At 49.6% G+C, this 14,868-nt stretch overlaps 1 protein-coding gene across 1 annotated transcript; it reads left to right on the top strand.

Annotated features, from left to right (window-relative positions):
• The first annotated feature begins 402 nt into the window (after window positions 1-402).
• Window positions 403-14,672, top strand: LOC135806390 (uncharacterized). Its single transcript, XM_065320566.1, has 12 exons — window positions 403-851; window positions 1,535-1,700; window positions 2,787-2,882; window positions 3,409-3,434; window positions 3,980-4,077; window positions 4,512-4,665; window positions 5,530-5,642; window positions 6,649-6,691; window positions 7,252-7,393; window positions 7,830-7,949; window positions 8,294-8,479; window positions 12,933-14,672. The coding sequence occupies exons 1-12, from the start codon at window positions 805-807 to the stop codon at window positions 13,023-13,025; spliced, it is 1,284 nt and encodes a 427-aa protein (XP_065176638.1). The 5' UTR covers window positions 403-804; the 3' UTR covers window positions 13,026-14,672.
• The last annotated feature ends 196 nt before the right edge of the window (window positions 14,673-14,868 follow it).

Raw genomic sequence — 14,868 nt, 5'->3', positions numbered from 1 at the left:
CCAGTGGATCTATGCGGTAGATTCCCCGGTTGTGGGAGCACGAGGGTTATTTTAGAACATGAGATCTACTCATTTGTTGTGACCTTCTGTCTGGTCTGGGATACCGACAAGACCCCAAAAAGACTAGACGGGTTACATGATGTATATCGTTTGGCTTCGGAACAAGAGAAGAGTAGATCTACAGTCAGACAGGGAGAGCAGTGCAGTGCAATGTGGTCAGACAGAAGCAGAGCACACGTGATCATTGACATTGTAATGTGCTAGTAATGCTGTAAAGTGTAAGTGGCCAATGCGGACAATATTCGTAATGCATCCCAGCGTCACGTGAAAGTAGATACATGTACATATGGTCGTAGAAGTACTACTACTACAGTAGTAATCCGACTTGCAAGACCAGAATTCCAGCAGAAGTGGTGATAATTATGAAGTCTAATGGCACGCTCTGATAACGCTGGTAGATGGTACTGTGGTAGTCTACTAGCAGTATTGTAGGCGCGAAGCACGACACGGTGCCCCGAGTAAGTCTACCAGACACTACACTCCCAGGCATCACCACTGTCTCTGTAGCCATCGGTTGGCAGCTCGAAGACACGTCGAGGAAACTCAGCGCTAATTCTTCTTTCTATTGCTTTGGACTTGCACTTACAGTCGTCAAGTAGATCTGTAGAATCTGATGTAGTTCGGAAAGAGAGAGTGACTCAGTCATCTACCACACGGTGTTGCGGGGTGAGGTGCAGTGCACGACCGATCGACTGACCGACTAAGCTAGCGACCACAGGTCCAACCGTTCGTCCGCTGTGAAAGATGAGAATGCTGCTGGTGACGCTACTGCTTGTTGGCAGTCTGACAAGGTAATGGAAATAGCCACTCACGGCTAGGTTTACAGATTGGGATAGTAGAGTGACTATTCACGGCATGCCGGCAGGGGATGAGAACACGGAATACTGTAGAAAACTCTCGAACGTCATTCCACTTTCTTAGCTCTAACTTCAAGAAACCGTGAAGGCCCCAAGCTCCTGGCACTGGCTACTGTGAGGAGGGGATGGGGGAGGAGTGGAGGTGTGGAAGGGGTGGAGGTTGAGGGGGGGGGGGGGGGGGGAGGATCACCGCCACAAAGCTCCATGGGCGATGTGCTGCTAGGTTTGATTACTTTGATATCGTACTCGTAGTCTAATGCTCAAGCCTTATAATTACCTGGATGCAGGCAGACTAGTCCACCTCAGCCAGCTGCATTGAGGTGGGAATGGTGCACATTTTAATTCCCCCCCCCAGTCAAAGTTCTACCCTTAGTTGGTGCTGAGATTTCAATGTGATAGAGGTACATGTACCGTGATGTATGTGGCACTTGATTGCAGCCAGCAAAACTGTGTTTTGGGGAGGCAGAATACGTACCGGCATACCATTCCTGCAGGTCTAGACACAAATACAGCATCTACCATTGCAATTAGTAAATACATTCTTACTCAGCGAAGTACCATCATTTTCATGTTGTGACTTGGTTTGTGGCTATTCCGCTGCCCTCTGTGCCCAACAGGAGTGCCATGAGTCTGGATAATGGCTTAGCACTGACGCCAGCCATGGGGTACAACTCATGGTACGACGTCACCTGCTCCGGCGATATGAACGAGAAGATCATCATGGCATCGGCAGATGCCATGGTGTCCACGGGCCTTGCAAAGCTGGGGTACAAATACATCAATGTAGGTACACAAAGGAAAGTGGGGATTTTTTGTTGTGACTTGAAGTTTCATGGCAACAGCCAATCATCATACAATGTGAGGTATACCACTGTTATCCCAGCACTCTCGTGCTAGAGTAAAACCTGTACCTGACGACCACCCCTTGGGGACAGAGAAAGCGGTCTTTAGTGGCAGGTGGTCCTCAGTTAGAGGTTTGCACCGCACAACCATAATGTGAGACTGTCCGCGCCTGGCGAGGTGGTCTGTAGTACCAGGCTGGTCGCTAATCACGGTGGTCTGTAGTACCAGGCTGGTCGCTAATCACGGTGGTCTGTAGTACCAGGCTGGTCGCTAATCACGGTGGTCTGTAGTACCAGGCTGGTCGCTAATCACGGTGGTCTGTAGTAGCAGGCTGGTCGCTAATCACGGTGGTCTGTAGTAGCAGGCTGGTCGCTAATCACGGTGGTCTGTAGTAGCAGGCTGGTTGCTAATCACGGTGCCGGTCTTTAGTTACAGGTTTTACTGTGCAGTGCAGCATTATGGTGTATGGTGCTTGTTGTGCTTGTTGGCTGTACATTGCTTTCGGTTACTACGTTTAGTGAGCATTTGTGCAGCTGCGGGTATAGGAGACAAAATGATGGTGTGATGTAGTACGTGCTTGTACTGCTTATGCATGTAAGTTACCTTAGCATGTCAAGCATACACAGGGTGGACAGTAGTCAAGCGGCATGTTTGGTCTGTCTCTGGAAGGAATAGTTGCAAGTACACTGTATTCGATAGCCAACAGTCCTAACCCAATAAAGCGGACTAGGTGTTTATGTTGTCACACGAAGTACTAGTAGCATGTATGTTAAGTTCATGCATCTTATTCATTGTACATGTAGTCACCTAGCCGTGAATGTGTGTGTATGTGCGTGCACGTGTGTGTGTGTGCGTGCGTGCGTGCGCGTGTGTGTATGTATGCGTGGGTGCATGTATGCATGCGTTCATGTGTGTGTGTGTGTGTGACGGTGTGTGTGTGTGTGTGTGTGTGTGTGTGTGTGTGTGTGTGTGTGTGTGTGTGTGTGTGTGTGTGTGTGACACTGTGTCGTTGTCCATTGCTCTTAGCTTGATGATTGCTGGGCCAAGGGACGTGATTCCACTGGGGCGGTGTATGCTGACAATGCCACGTTCCCATCTGGGATGAAAGCACTGGCTGACTACGTGAGTATCAAAACTGTTGGCCAACGCTGTGAATACGAGCCAGTAAAGATGTGGAAGTCACAGTGTCCATGCTATGAGTCATATGTGCAAGCATCTGTGATATAGACTTGAGGCGCTCTCGCCTGGTGTAGATTATCTCTATAGTGTGCACTTTTTTTGATGCGGCATGCACTGTAGAAAGTGTCTATAATATGCAGTGGGAATTTTCATTAGAGCTACAGTCTAAACCGTGTGGAATGATGTTACTTACTTGCCGGGCACAGTGTATGTATGGTACTAGTATTCAATTGCAATATACTGTCATACAGGTATTTCAGTGAGCATTGCAGTCAACAAGCTACACCCGTCCATTCTACATGGCATACTTAGCCTGGTACGTGAATCCAATATGAAACAATTCGGGTAAGCTCTTGGCACCCAGCAATCATGCATTGTGTATTTTACTGACTGTATTCTGACTTCTGCCATTCCCATATTATGCTTTTCCCCTTGTTCTGCTATGTGCCATCTCTTCCTGGCACTGTAGGTTCACTCCAAGGGGCTACTATTTGGGTGAGTAGTGGTATGATTGTACAGAGTGCAAGAACCAGTGTTTTGGCCTATTAGTTGTGGGCTTGCCTGCGAAGTATAAGGTCCCGAGTTCGAGACCCGTGCTGGCAGCAGGGAGCTTGTGCTGTGATAACAAATGCAGTGATGCATTCATGGAGCACTTCACATGCACTGTCCTCCATGTGCATGGCCGAGACTGTACCTCAGACAGGCTGGGTGCCGAAATAGCCAGGGTCATGCGGCTATCTGGGCAGGTCTGAATGGTGACCTCTTGGCACAATGATAACAGTTATCCCTGGGGACCTTAATTACCGTCACCATGGATACCAGCCCTGCATGGAAACCAAGGAAACAAAAGCCACATGTCAGGCCATATTTGAGGTGTGACTGTGCTTAGGAGTTACACGTAGGGCAGGGGTATTGACCAATACATCACGGACTGGCTGTGAGTGTCGGAGCAGTTGGCCGATTGGCCATAGCCTAGGCCAAGGTCATGTGACATTGCTGAGTTCTTGCTTGCACATTTGCGCTAATGTCCTCCTACACAGCGTGTACACTGATCGGGGAACCAACACCTGCGGTGGTCGCCCAGGATCTCAAGACCATGAGACCATCGATGCAAAGTCATATGCAAGCTGGGGTGTAGGTGAGCGCTGGTGGTACTTCGTGTCACCACTCTTCTGCTGTGGTGCATTACGCATGTACGTATGTATGATTGTGTCATTCAGCTACTACTACATGACAGGGGTGTAGACAGTAGGACAGTAGATCACACAGAAAGCTGTATTTTTGTCGATGTGGGGTAGGTAAAAGGATGGAAAACATGCTTTTAAAAGTCAATCATGCGCTACCATCAATGATGAAAGTGGGCTGCTAGCATGTCAAGCTTGCATGACTGCTAAACCTTGAGTCTTCCAAGCAGTCCAGAAATTACACTTGTTGCCAGATGGTATGTCTTATGATCTATTGACATTGCGAATTAGTGATACTGGTGTGTGTATATAATATGTGTGTGCGTGTGTGTGTGTGTGTGTGTGTGTGTGTGTGTGTGTGTGTGTTTATTTGTGCATGCACGAGCAGATTATGTGAAGGAGGATTCATGCCATGCTCCGAACACTCATGGTTCCGGCTATGCCCAGTATGGCAAGATGAGAGATGCGCTGAATGCCACTGGTCGCCCTATCTACTTCTCCCTGTGTGGTTGGAATGAGTGGTATGCTCCGGTGGGCTACAGGTCAGTCACACAGCCTGTAGCAGTACAGCCCAGTGTCAGCTTGCTACCAGTTAGATTAGTTTGAAGTCATCATGGTGATGTTTGACTGAGTGATACCATCAATGATGGCACCATACTTTCCAGAATTGGAGCCACCCCAGGATATACCCCCCCCCCCCTCCCTCTTGCAGGGAAATTGTTACGTTCCGATTTGTATTTCTTTGAAAGTGACGTTTCAGGGTACTGCACTATATTGGATGCTGGGATGGTTTTAGTCCAATTTTCCATAGAAAAGGGTGGATTTCTGACTGCTCCGACGGCAGGCTGCAGACCTGGGGCTCTGACCGCGGAAATCATGTTAGATATTATGGTCGTAGGCAGTGGGATCGTAGGCAGTGGGATCGTAGGCAGTGGGATCGTAGGCAGTGCATTTTTTTCACGGTTTGCATGAGACTCAGTTAGACTGAGTTTCCGCAACCGTACGAACACCACCGCCCTTGACAGGATCAAGGTGCAGATGCAGCTCCCAAAGCAGTGGGAGGTAAGCAGGTCAGATAGGAGAGATCTTTAGCCTTATTCTCCCGGGCATAGGTTGGTAAGCAACAGTAAGATGAAGAAAGGCCATTCAGTGGAAAGGAGGGGGGCGGGATGAGGGGGAGGTAGCCCGAGCCATCACTGGTGTAACATATTGACTGAATTCAGAACTGGAGAATACAAAGTGGATGTGTTACATGTGTTACACGTGTAACATGCTAAAAAAATCACTTCTTGCCTCCGTGTAGTGAACGTGCAAGATACCTCTTCAGATGATCAAGCAAACCTCCAAAACTGGTGTGATGCGTACTGTGTTCATAAATTACTGTATGTGTGTGTGCCTCTGTTTAGTCTTGGAAATAGCTGGAGGATATCTCGCGACGACACTAATTGGGGTGGCATCATAACCAATATCAATGTCAACGCTAAGCTTGCTCCATATGCCGGTCCAGGAGGTTGGAATGGTTAGTTAGTACTGAATGACAGCTGCCTGAACTGGCTGCCTCTCCAGGCTCCACTCCCTCTTCGGTAAAAACTGGCTGTTTGTGAACTTGAAGCCGGGTTTCCCCCTCCTCCCCCCCCCCCCCCCCCTCTCCACTGAGTCCATTCGTTTTGTGGCTTCCCATGAAGGAATAGAGGTGTCTTCTGCAAGCTGGTCAATGGTTCCTGGTGATGCTGGATTTGTTTGAAGGAATCCATTCAAATAATATCTGCTAGTCATGGTTGACTTCTTGCAAGACATGCCTTCTAATGGTGGTTTAGCGTGTGCGCTAAGCCCTGTTAACGAACGTGGAACATCTACCACTCATACTTAGTCTGATGATCATGCATCTGATTATGATGTCATTGCTATACATGCGCATGCGCAGCGCGCGCCACTCTCCCACGCATGCATTCCAAATCTTGCTTTAGAGAGAGAGAAGGAGAAAAGAGAGACTCCTTTGTCACTTTTGCTTTCTGACGACTTGACTGTTCACTGGTTTGTCCGTCAGTGTCAATTTCCCCTTCCCTCCCAACCCCATTCGACTGGGGATCACTATCTCTCCGTCACTGTCACCATAATTTCCTCAATAACAGTGTCAGTACAACTCTTGTCAATATACTTATATCGGGTGAGGGCAGTCTATCTCCGCAGCTGGCTCATTTCAATCACTACCGGTCGCAGCTCCTGCCCACGGCAGGCCGACCGTCTCTCGTTCACACTCTGTGTGCTCCAGGTCACAGCTCCTGCGCAGAGCAGGCCGACCTGTCTGTCTCTCTCTCACACACACTATGTGTGCACCGGGTCACAGCTCCTGCGCAGAGCAGGCCGACCTGTCTTTCTCATGCACGCCAGCTGCTCCGCCCAATATCCCTGATATGCCAACCAGAAAACAATGTGTTCTGAGCCGGGTGCATGCCTGTATGTGGAGAGTGCGTTAATATGGTTCATAATCATGTTCTTTGAATGTACCGCACTTCTCCATGCAGATCCCTGTCTTCTTCTGGGAAATACATCAGCCAACAAACCCCGGTTAGTGATCGTCTTTCACGCCTTGTGGTGGCTAGTACCAAAAGTATATACTAGTACCCCGCGGGCCCCTCACCGGAATAGAGGAGAGGGGAGAAGAGGGGAGTGGAGGGAGGAGAGGGGTATGAACACTTGATAACACTTTGGTGATCACTTCTCGCAATGAATCTTTTAAATGGTTTGGGGTGTCCACTCTCAGAGTTCAGGGTCTGGCAATGCACTGATATGAGTAATATGAAAATGCCTTGGCCTCTCCACTTCAGTATGGTTGTATTATCTATTCAAATATTGTTATGATGACGTTTGATGAACACTGGAGCAACCATCGTGCACTGCATGTGTGATTCGGCATTGATAAAGGCCTCTTGCATATCAGACTTGACCAAGCACCAAAGTTTGACATTTTTCCAACACACAGGCACCACCTGTTGATGCATTTTCAATCTTGTAGACAGAACGTTGACATAGCTAGCTTGACGTGCAATTTGACCGAAAGGTGCCTATATGTGCTTGTGTTCGATGCGTCACTCACTGGTGTGTATGTGTGCATGCGTGTGTTGCAGCATCACGGATCTACAGCAGAGAAGCCAGTTTAGCATGTGGGCTGTGATGGCGTCACCACTACTGATCAGCTCAAACATCAGAAAACTATCAACTTACGCCTTGGAGACGTATTCAAACGAGGAGGTCATAGCTGTGAATCAGGTTAGAGCCTCATTTTCTTTCTCGCCTTTCCTTCAAGATAATTCTCGGGGCCCAGTTAGGAGTCAGGATATGGTGTCAGGGTAAGGGTCCCTCTCTCCCTCCCCAGGGGCGTGCTCGGCCCCCAACTAGGGGGTGCACGGGAGCCGAGGGGAGCCCCCCGGCAATTTTCTGCAATTTGTTTGCAACCTTTCTTGAATTTTAGAGCATATTTGCATACATTACAATTGCAATTACCCAGATTGAAAATTTTTGGGGGGTGCACGTGCCCCCCCCCCCCCCCCCGTGCCCATCACCGAGCACGCGCCTGCTCCCTCTCTCTTTGATCTCTCCCCCCTCCCTCTCTCTCTCTTTCTCTCCCCCTCACTCCCTCTCTCCTCGATCTCTCTTTCACACACTCACTCAGTTTTTCCTTTGGCTTTCCCCCGCATGTTACTAGGACAAGATCGGACGACAAGGCCTGAGGTTGGCTGGAGGCGATCTGAGTGGAGAAGGTGTCAAGCAATCTACTCAAACTGACGAGATACCCAAACACCTCCACAAGAGGACTTTCGATCATGTAAGAGTGGCGGCATTGTTGTACGGACATCTGTTTTCTCCAGTGATATTAGACCCTCACGGTCATAATCAGGTGCTACATACCAGTGTTCTGTCTTCAATATGTGCCAGTCTTCTGCCAGTATGCAAGAGAACTAGCAGGACCAGCTCAAACTGCTGTCGCAATAGTGATTGTTATAAAGAGCGGACCTGTTGTCTCTATTGTCTATTTAGCTGAGAACAAACAAAAAAACTCTGATCGTGCAAAGAAATAATTACTTTGAAGTGCATGCTCAGTGTACACGTTTACTGCTCCCCTACACACATCTCACGGTAACTGTTATTCCCATTCTTTCTCTACTGTAGCTACCATCTGAATTACCAGCACAGCAGAACATCTGGGGACGACAATTGCTTGACGGCGGTTGGGCACTAGTGTTCTTAAACAATGGCAAAGATGATGTGGATATGACCTGCGATGCGGCATGTTTTGCACCGACGGGTTTTGACGCATCGACATCATTTACCGTACGCGACCTCTGGCTGCATAAGGTGAGAATTGTTGTTTGAATTTATTCTCGTGTATTGCTGGTCTATGTACTGTAGCGGACATGAATATCCAGTCGATTGACCGGGGCCGGCGCCCTCAGGGTGCACAGAACGCTGCGTGCAGTTCACAGTCATGTTGATTCGATGTGACCAGCACGCTGCAGCGCATAATGCATGTGTTTACCGCTTATCCACGGCTGCATGGCCAGCGCCCTGGGGCCGCTAGACGTGCGACCGGATTTCCATGTCCACGACAGTACATGTCGACAACGTAGGTTCAGCCACTTTCCTACTGAAACTACATGTAGGTAGCAAGTTTCCTGAGAACTACCTTTTCTATCTCCAGGCCATGAAATGACTTTTCTACAATTATGTTCGCTAGACAAGAGAGCAGACAGGAGTGAGAAGAAGAATGAATGACAAGAACCACTGGAGCATGCGCTCTTCTGTGCTTGATGAGATCTCATTGCTATGGTGAAGGAGCGAGAAATACGAATAGTGAGCATTGTAATTCTTTGTTGCCGTCTTCCATAGGTCCGTCAAATAGTAGTAATAGGTTTTCATTTGACCCGACGAGACCACACGACGCACGATGTGGTCTGCAAGCGTCGTGTGGTCTCGTCGGGTCAAATGAAAAACCTATTACTAGTGAGCATTGTATTGTTTTAGTATAAATACACCTATTACGTATTACATATGCTGCATGATGTGTGTCTTGGAGTTCCTTTCTTTTGGTACTCACTATTAAATGCCTGTGCCTGGATTATCGTAAGCTTAATGAGCTCATTGAGTCTGAGCCTGGCTATGAAGCCCCCGTGTGCGCCGAGAAGATCAGGCAGTGGAGACGCAGCAGTGATGGTCAGTGGGAGATGCTAGACGTGAAGAAAGCATATCTCCAGGTGCATGTCAGTGCTGAGCTAGTGCGCTACCAGGCCGTTCTCTGGAACAACAAGGTGTACGTGATGACCAGAATGGGCTTCGGGTTGGCGATTGCGCCGAAGTTTATGCACCTCGTCATCCAGTGGATCACTCGCCATCGCCCAGAAGTCGACAACTATGTTGATGATATCCGAGCTCCAGCAGAAGTGACTCAGTGTGTTGCCGACGAGCTTGCAGCCTATGGACTCCCAACGAAGCCTGCCGAACCCATGGAGGAGTCCCGTGTTCTTGGTATGCAACTGAAGGCTAATGCCGACGGCGCCATGGGCTGGTCCAGGAGAGAGATCGATCTAGAGCCACCACCAAAGATGACAAGACGCAAGGTCTTCTCGTGGTGTGGACGCCTTATTGGCCACTACCCGGTCTGTTCGTGGCTCAGGCCTGCTTGCAGTTACCTGAAGCGGCTGGCGACTGCTGCAGGTGGCAATGGATGGGACGATCCACTGCCGGAAACCCTTGTTGAATGCTGCCAAGAGCTGTTCGCGAGGCTCTCCTCCGACGATCCGGTGCATGGTCAGTGGGACGTGCACGCGCAGGCTGACTCCACCTGGACTGCGTGGTGCGATGCATCGGGCCTAGCTATTGGTGTCGTTCTTGAGCTCGACGGGACCGTTGTGGAAGATGCATCATGGCTTCGGCCTGCAGGGGACAAGCTCCATGTAAATGTTGCTGAGCTTGACTCTGCCATTAAGGCCCTCACGCTAGCCACGAGGTGGAGCGCGACGCATGTGGTTCTGAAGACTGACTCGAAGACTACTGCGGGATGGCTGGCTCCGGTTGTTGGTGGGTCACGTCGCGTCCGGGTTGGTGGTCTGCATGAGGTTCTGGTGCAACGTCGGCTGCAGATAGTCAATGATCTTCTTAGCATGACGGAGATGCAGGTGACTGTGGAGTGGGTGCCAACGACTGAAAACCTTGCAGACAAGCTGACGCGCGTGCCGTTCAACTGGCCGAAGAAGAGCTCTGATGTTGTGGCTAGTCTGCCGAGGGCTGTGGCTGTTAGCCCTTTCTCTAGCGATGAGTTGGGCAAAGCCCAGGCATCGGACGAGGTCATCCAAGGAGTGATTCAGCAGATTCAAGTTGGCCAGCCAGTAGCAAGTCGGCGCTTCCGCAGTTGTGCCGGTCAGCTTCATGTGGAGGAAGGCCGCCTAGTCAGGAGCCTGAAGCTGCCTGTGGAAGGGGAAGTCAATGTGCCAGTCGTTCCCGAGTTGTTAGTGCCTGATGTCGTGACTGCTGCTCATGTCAACACTGGTCATGCTTCCTGGCAGCCAATGTATGAGTTGCTCCGCAAGCACTGTTACTTTCCTGAGATGGCGTCTGCCTGCCAAGACCACGTCAAGGGGTGCCAGAACTGCCAAGCCGCTAGTCCAGCAAAAGGCCCAGCAGCCCCCAGCGCCAGAGCAGAGATCCCAGGTCGACCATGGGGAACAGTGCAAATGGACACCCTGGAGCTTGGGCTGAACCGTGGCGGGACACACCACTGCGTGCTCGTGTGCGTGGATGTGCTGACAAAGTGGGTGGAAATAGTGCCAATGAAACGGCACGACGGGCCCAGTGTTGCCTCGGCCTTCGTGAGCTTGTGCTGTAGGTGGGGACCACCAGACGTCATCCGTGTGGACAATGGGACTGAGTTCAGCAATGCCATTGTCCAGTCTGTCTTTCAAGTGTTCGGCGTGAGGGTGAAGACAGGTGCCGTTCGCCATCCGCAATCCCAGGGAGCCGCCGAGAGGTACAATCGGACATTGCTGACTCTCATCAGGAAGGTCCTCGACGAATCATCGGACTGGATGGACGATCTTCAGATGCTGGTCCACTTCTACCGCTCTCGACCGCATTCAGTGACTGGCATGTCCCCAATGATGGCCATGGTTGGGTGGGACCCACCTGTGTTGATTGACGATGGACGCCCTAGATACGACTTTGACACGTGGCAAGCAGAACACGCAGCACGATCTGCTAGGATCCGAGACCTTCTGGAAGACGCCATGTCGGAAGGCGACTGCCATGACGAGGTGCTGCCCTGCGCTTACCAGGCTGGAGATGCAGTCATGCTGCGGATGCCTAGTCGTCGTCAGAAGCGATTGCCGCCTTTTGAATCCGGCTGGACTGTGAAGAAAGTCATTTCTCCATCAACTGTCGTGATCTGGCGGAGGTCTGATGGTAGATCCCCTCGAGAGAAGGTGGTGAACGTGGAACTCATCAAGCCGGATGCTCCACGGCCAGGTCTGGAATTGCCAACGGAAAACTTCCCTGATGGAGATGACGGCCAGGAGGGTGACAGCTTCAAAGCAGATGGCTGGCTTGGATGGCTCCCTGATCCGCAGGAGCCTGCTGCCGATGGCCAGCATGTCCGCATGGATCTTCGAAACCGACAAGGCATCCAGCGACCAGCTCGCTTCCAGGATTGATGCTGCTTGGCAGGAAATGTCACCAGGCGGAGGGATGAAGTGTAATGGTGACCCCCTCCACCATCCTGACTGACACTAGCTAGTATTCATGGTGTTGTGTGAATGTCTCCTAGTACAAGTACGTGTACTAGCTGCTTCTGTTCTTTGCTGTGTGCACTGTTTGTGTTCTTTCCTGTATACATGAGTACTTGCATGGCGTTGTCGTTCAGGGGATGAGTCGTGCGTGACTCCTTGTTCCACTGCATGTGCGGTGTGCTTCTTATCTTCTAATCTATAGGCTTCGTGCGGTTGGTGTCCGCTTTCTCTTCATGATCATGAGCCACTGCGTTGTATAGACTGCATGACGTGCTAACGGTGGCTGCCGTGCGGTGTGTGCGATTCACTGCATTCCTGACACTGCTGCGTGCAAGCGCATACATGTACTGCACCTTCGCGTGCTCTGTACTTTAGTCTTTAGTTCCGGTTCGATGCACCATGCGCATGCGTTCGGTATGGTGCGACATGGTTCTTGCTCTCCCAACATTGTTTTTAGTTAGTTCTTTTTCTTAGTCCCAACAATAACCTCATGGAATTAAATCAGTGTGAAACGTAGCTATGAGTTCGGTTGTGGGTCTGCAGTAGTCCTAGTGACACGGTTATAGTACATTGCTGGCATTCATTACGAGGCCGATGTCTTCAAGCCATCGGGAGATATCAGTTACTGCTCTCGTCAGAGTCCTGCCAACAAAATCTAAGTCAGGATGGGAGAAATCAAGGATTATATCGTCAGCAAATTCTTGGTGATTGACAGTTACAGGAAGAGCTGTATGCAGATTACGGGTGTATAACACAAAGAAAATGGGTCCAAGAACACTCCCTTGCGGAACACCACATGTACAGCCAACAGAGCAAGACAAGCTGTCCAGCACCCTCACTTGCTGTGACCTGCCACTGAGGTAGTCACAGAACCAGTGTAGGTGTTGTGCATGTGTGTGTGTGTGTGTGTGTGTGTGTGTGTACGCGTGTGCATATGTGTGTGTGCATGTGTGTGTGTGCATGTGTGTTATGTTACTGTAACTCATGTATGTATATGTGTGTGTATGTTGGCAATTTCTGATGATTTTCTGCAGGACATTGGTACAGGGACTGGTAGCAACTACACAGTCAGCAAAGTACCCGCAAACGGTGGCAGCGTCATGCTGAAGCTGTCATTTTTGCCTTGACATACCAAAGGAGGCACGGATGAAATTGCATGGACTTCACGTTAGGACTGCACAAGAATGACATCGGATGGCCATGACCATGACCCATTACATTTTGATACACATACTTCAGTATAACTATCATAACCATAAAGTTTGGTATAAAATCCTGTCCCGTACGAGTACAGAAACCTGATTTACAAGTTGGACCGTTGGAACATATGCCTGGTTTTAGTGCTGACATACATTGAATATGTGGTCTAAATACAAGCTTGATCAAAATAGAACCCTTGTACGGACGTTGGCTTCGACAGGAATAGGTCCGGACTTTGTTCGCGACCATACTATGGGCGCATGATGAAGGGTGATGTATTATTATTTCGATGTTCATAGTTAGTTGTAAGACTGGATCATATTTTTTATGTCTGACTCTGTCATCCACATAATTTTACTTAGAAGTACAAGCACACACTTGCGGCAATACCCGGCCCTTATCTGATCCTTTTTCAGTGGCCAGTTGAAAGAATGGAACTTGAATGATTGTGATTGTACCCTGCTGGGCTCAGCAAGTTTGGGCATCATGCGTGCTCGCTCTTCCTGTCACCAGCCGGCGTGCACCAGCACTCCAAGGGTTCCAGTTTAGGTGGGAGGTGATATCATATGCTGCGGCCAGGTGCATGACATTCTTGCCATGGCCGGATTGTTTACTAGTTTGTTAGTTAGTTTTTAACTTTTTACCTCATTCTTGTACATGTAGACTCAAGTGCAGCCAACTAACCTCTTTACCACAATATCGCCACTGCCGCCGCCGCCACAACACCACCACCACAAGGGCACCATGAGTATGATCTTGAATGCTGCAACTAAATTCCAATACTGTATCTCCAAATTGGTGCCCTTGGGGCCACGCCGGAGAGTACATATTATTATGATCCCTGTCCTCAGCTCGGTTGAGCGCTTTTCTAGTTAGCGTTAACGTTACCTGCCAACGTGTAAAGCTTGCTGTGTTCCTCCCAGTTAAAGCACTCTTACATTCGTGCTTTGACCAGGCTTTGTTGTTCACTAGACTTCATTGCATCACTCTGCAGTATACTTAGGGGCCTATTATAACTAACTAACTAAAAAGTGTGCAACTCCAGCCCGGGCTGGAGCAAGCGGGCCAGCCCGCAGTGAGTTTATATGTGCCGAGCACACGCCAGCCCGTTGTGAGTACCGGTATGCACGATTGTTGCTGCCCCGGGCTGAAACGCAGGGCTGCAAGCCATACTCGTGTTATAAACCTAAAAACTTTTTTTCTCACACAATGTATTCTTCTGCTGATTTCTTTTCGCGCTATGCATGGCACACATGCTTGGTGTGTTGTATCACCTCGTTTTTTCCTGTTTTTTTCACATTTTACTTGTCCATATCAAAGTGTTTTGCAAGTACGTAGTTCCCCTTCCATTGTAAAATACAATCATGCATGTCGACAAATAAACAAAATAAACAGTGCTCACAGTGCTCACAGCATATCCTTCTTGTTGCTGTACAAAAAGCTTCATAGATTTTCAAGACAATATCGGGAATCCTCTTTATAACTTCCCTCAAAAGGTAAAAGTACCTATTTTGTAGTATGAACACAGTGTCGACCCCATAATAATACAACTCTGGCCCAGGCTGGTCTGTTTATATGTGCTTTTTTCTGGCCCGCCTAGCCGGGATCCCGGGTGCCTCGAGGCGGGACTCCCGCCTTGCCGGGCCAGCCCGCTTGCCATGTAAACGCACAACATGTTTGTGTGGATTTGTGTACAACCCTGAGATCCCGTTGCAGGCGGGCTGGCCCGCCTGTCGGCCAGCTCGGGCTGAAGCTGCACATATAATCACC

The sequence above is a fragment of the Sycon ciliatum genome, chromosome 1 (assembly GCF_964019385.1).
Source record: "Sycon ciliatum chromosome 1, ocSycCili1.1, whole genome shotgun sequence".
Lineage (NCBI taxonomy): Eukaryota > Metazoa > Porifera > Calcarea > Leucosolenida > Sycettidae > Sycon > Sycon ciliatum.
Note: the sequence above shows the minus strand (reverse complement) of the source record. Positions and strands in the feature narration are given on the sequence as shown.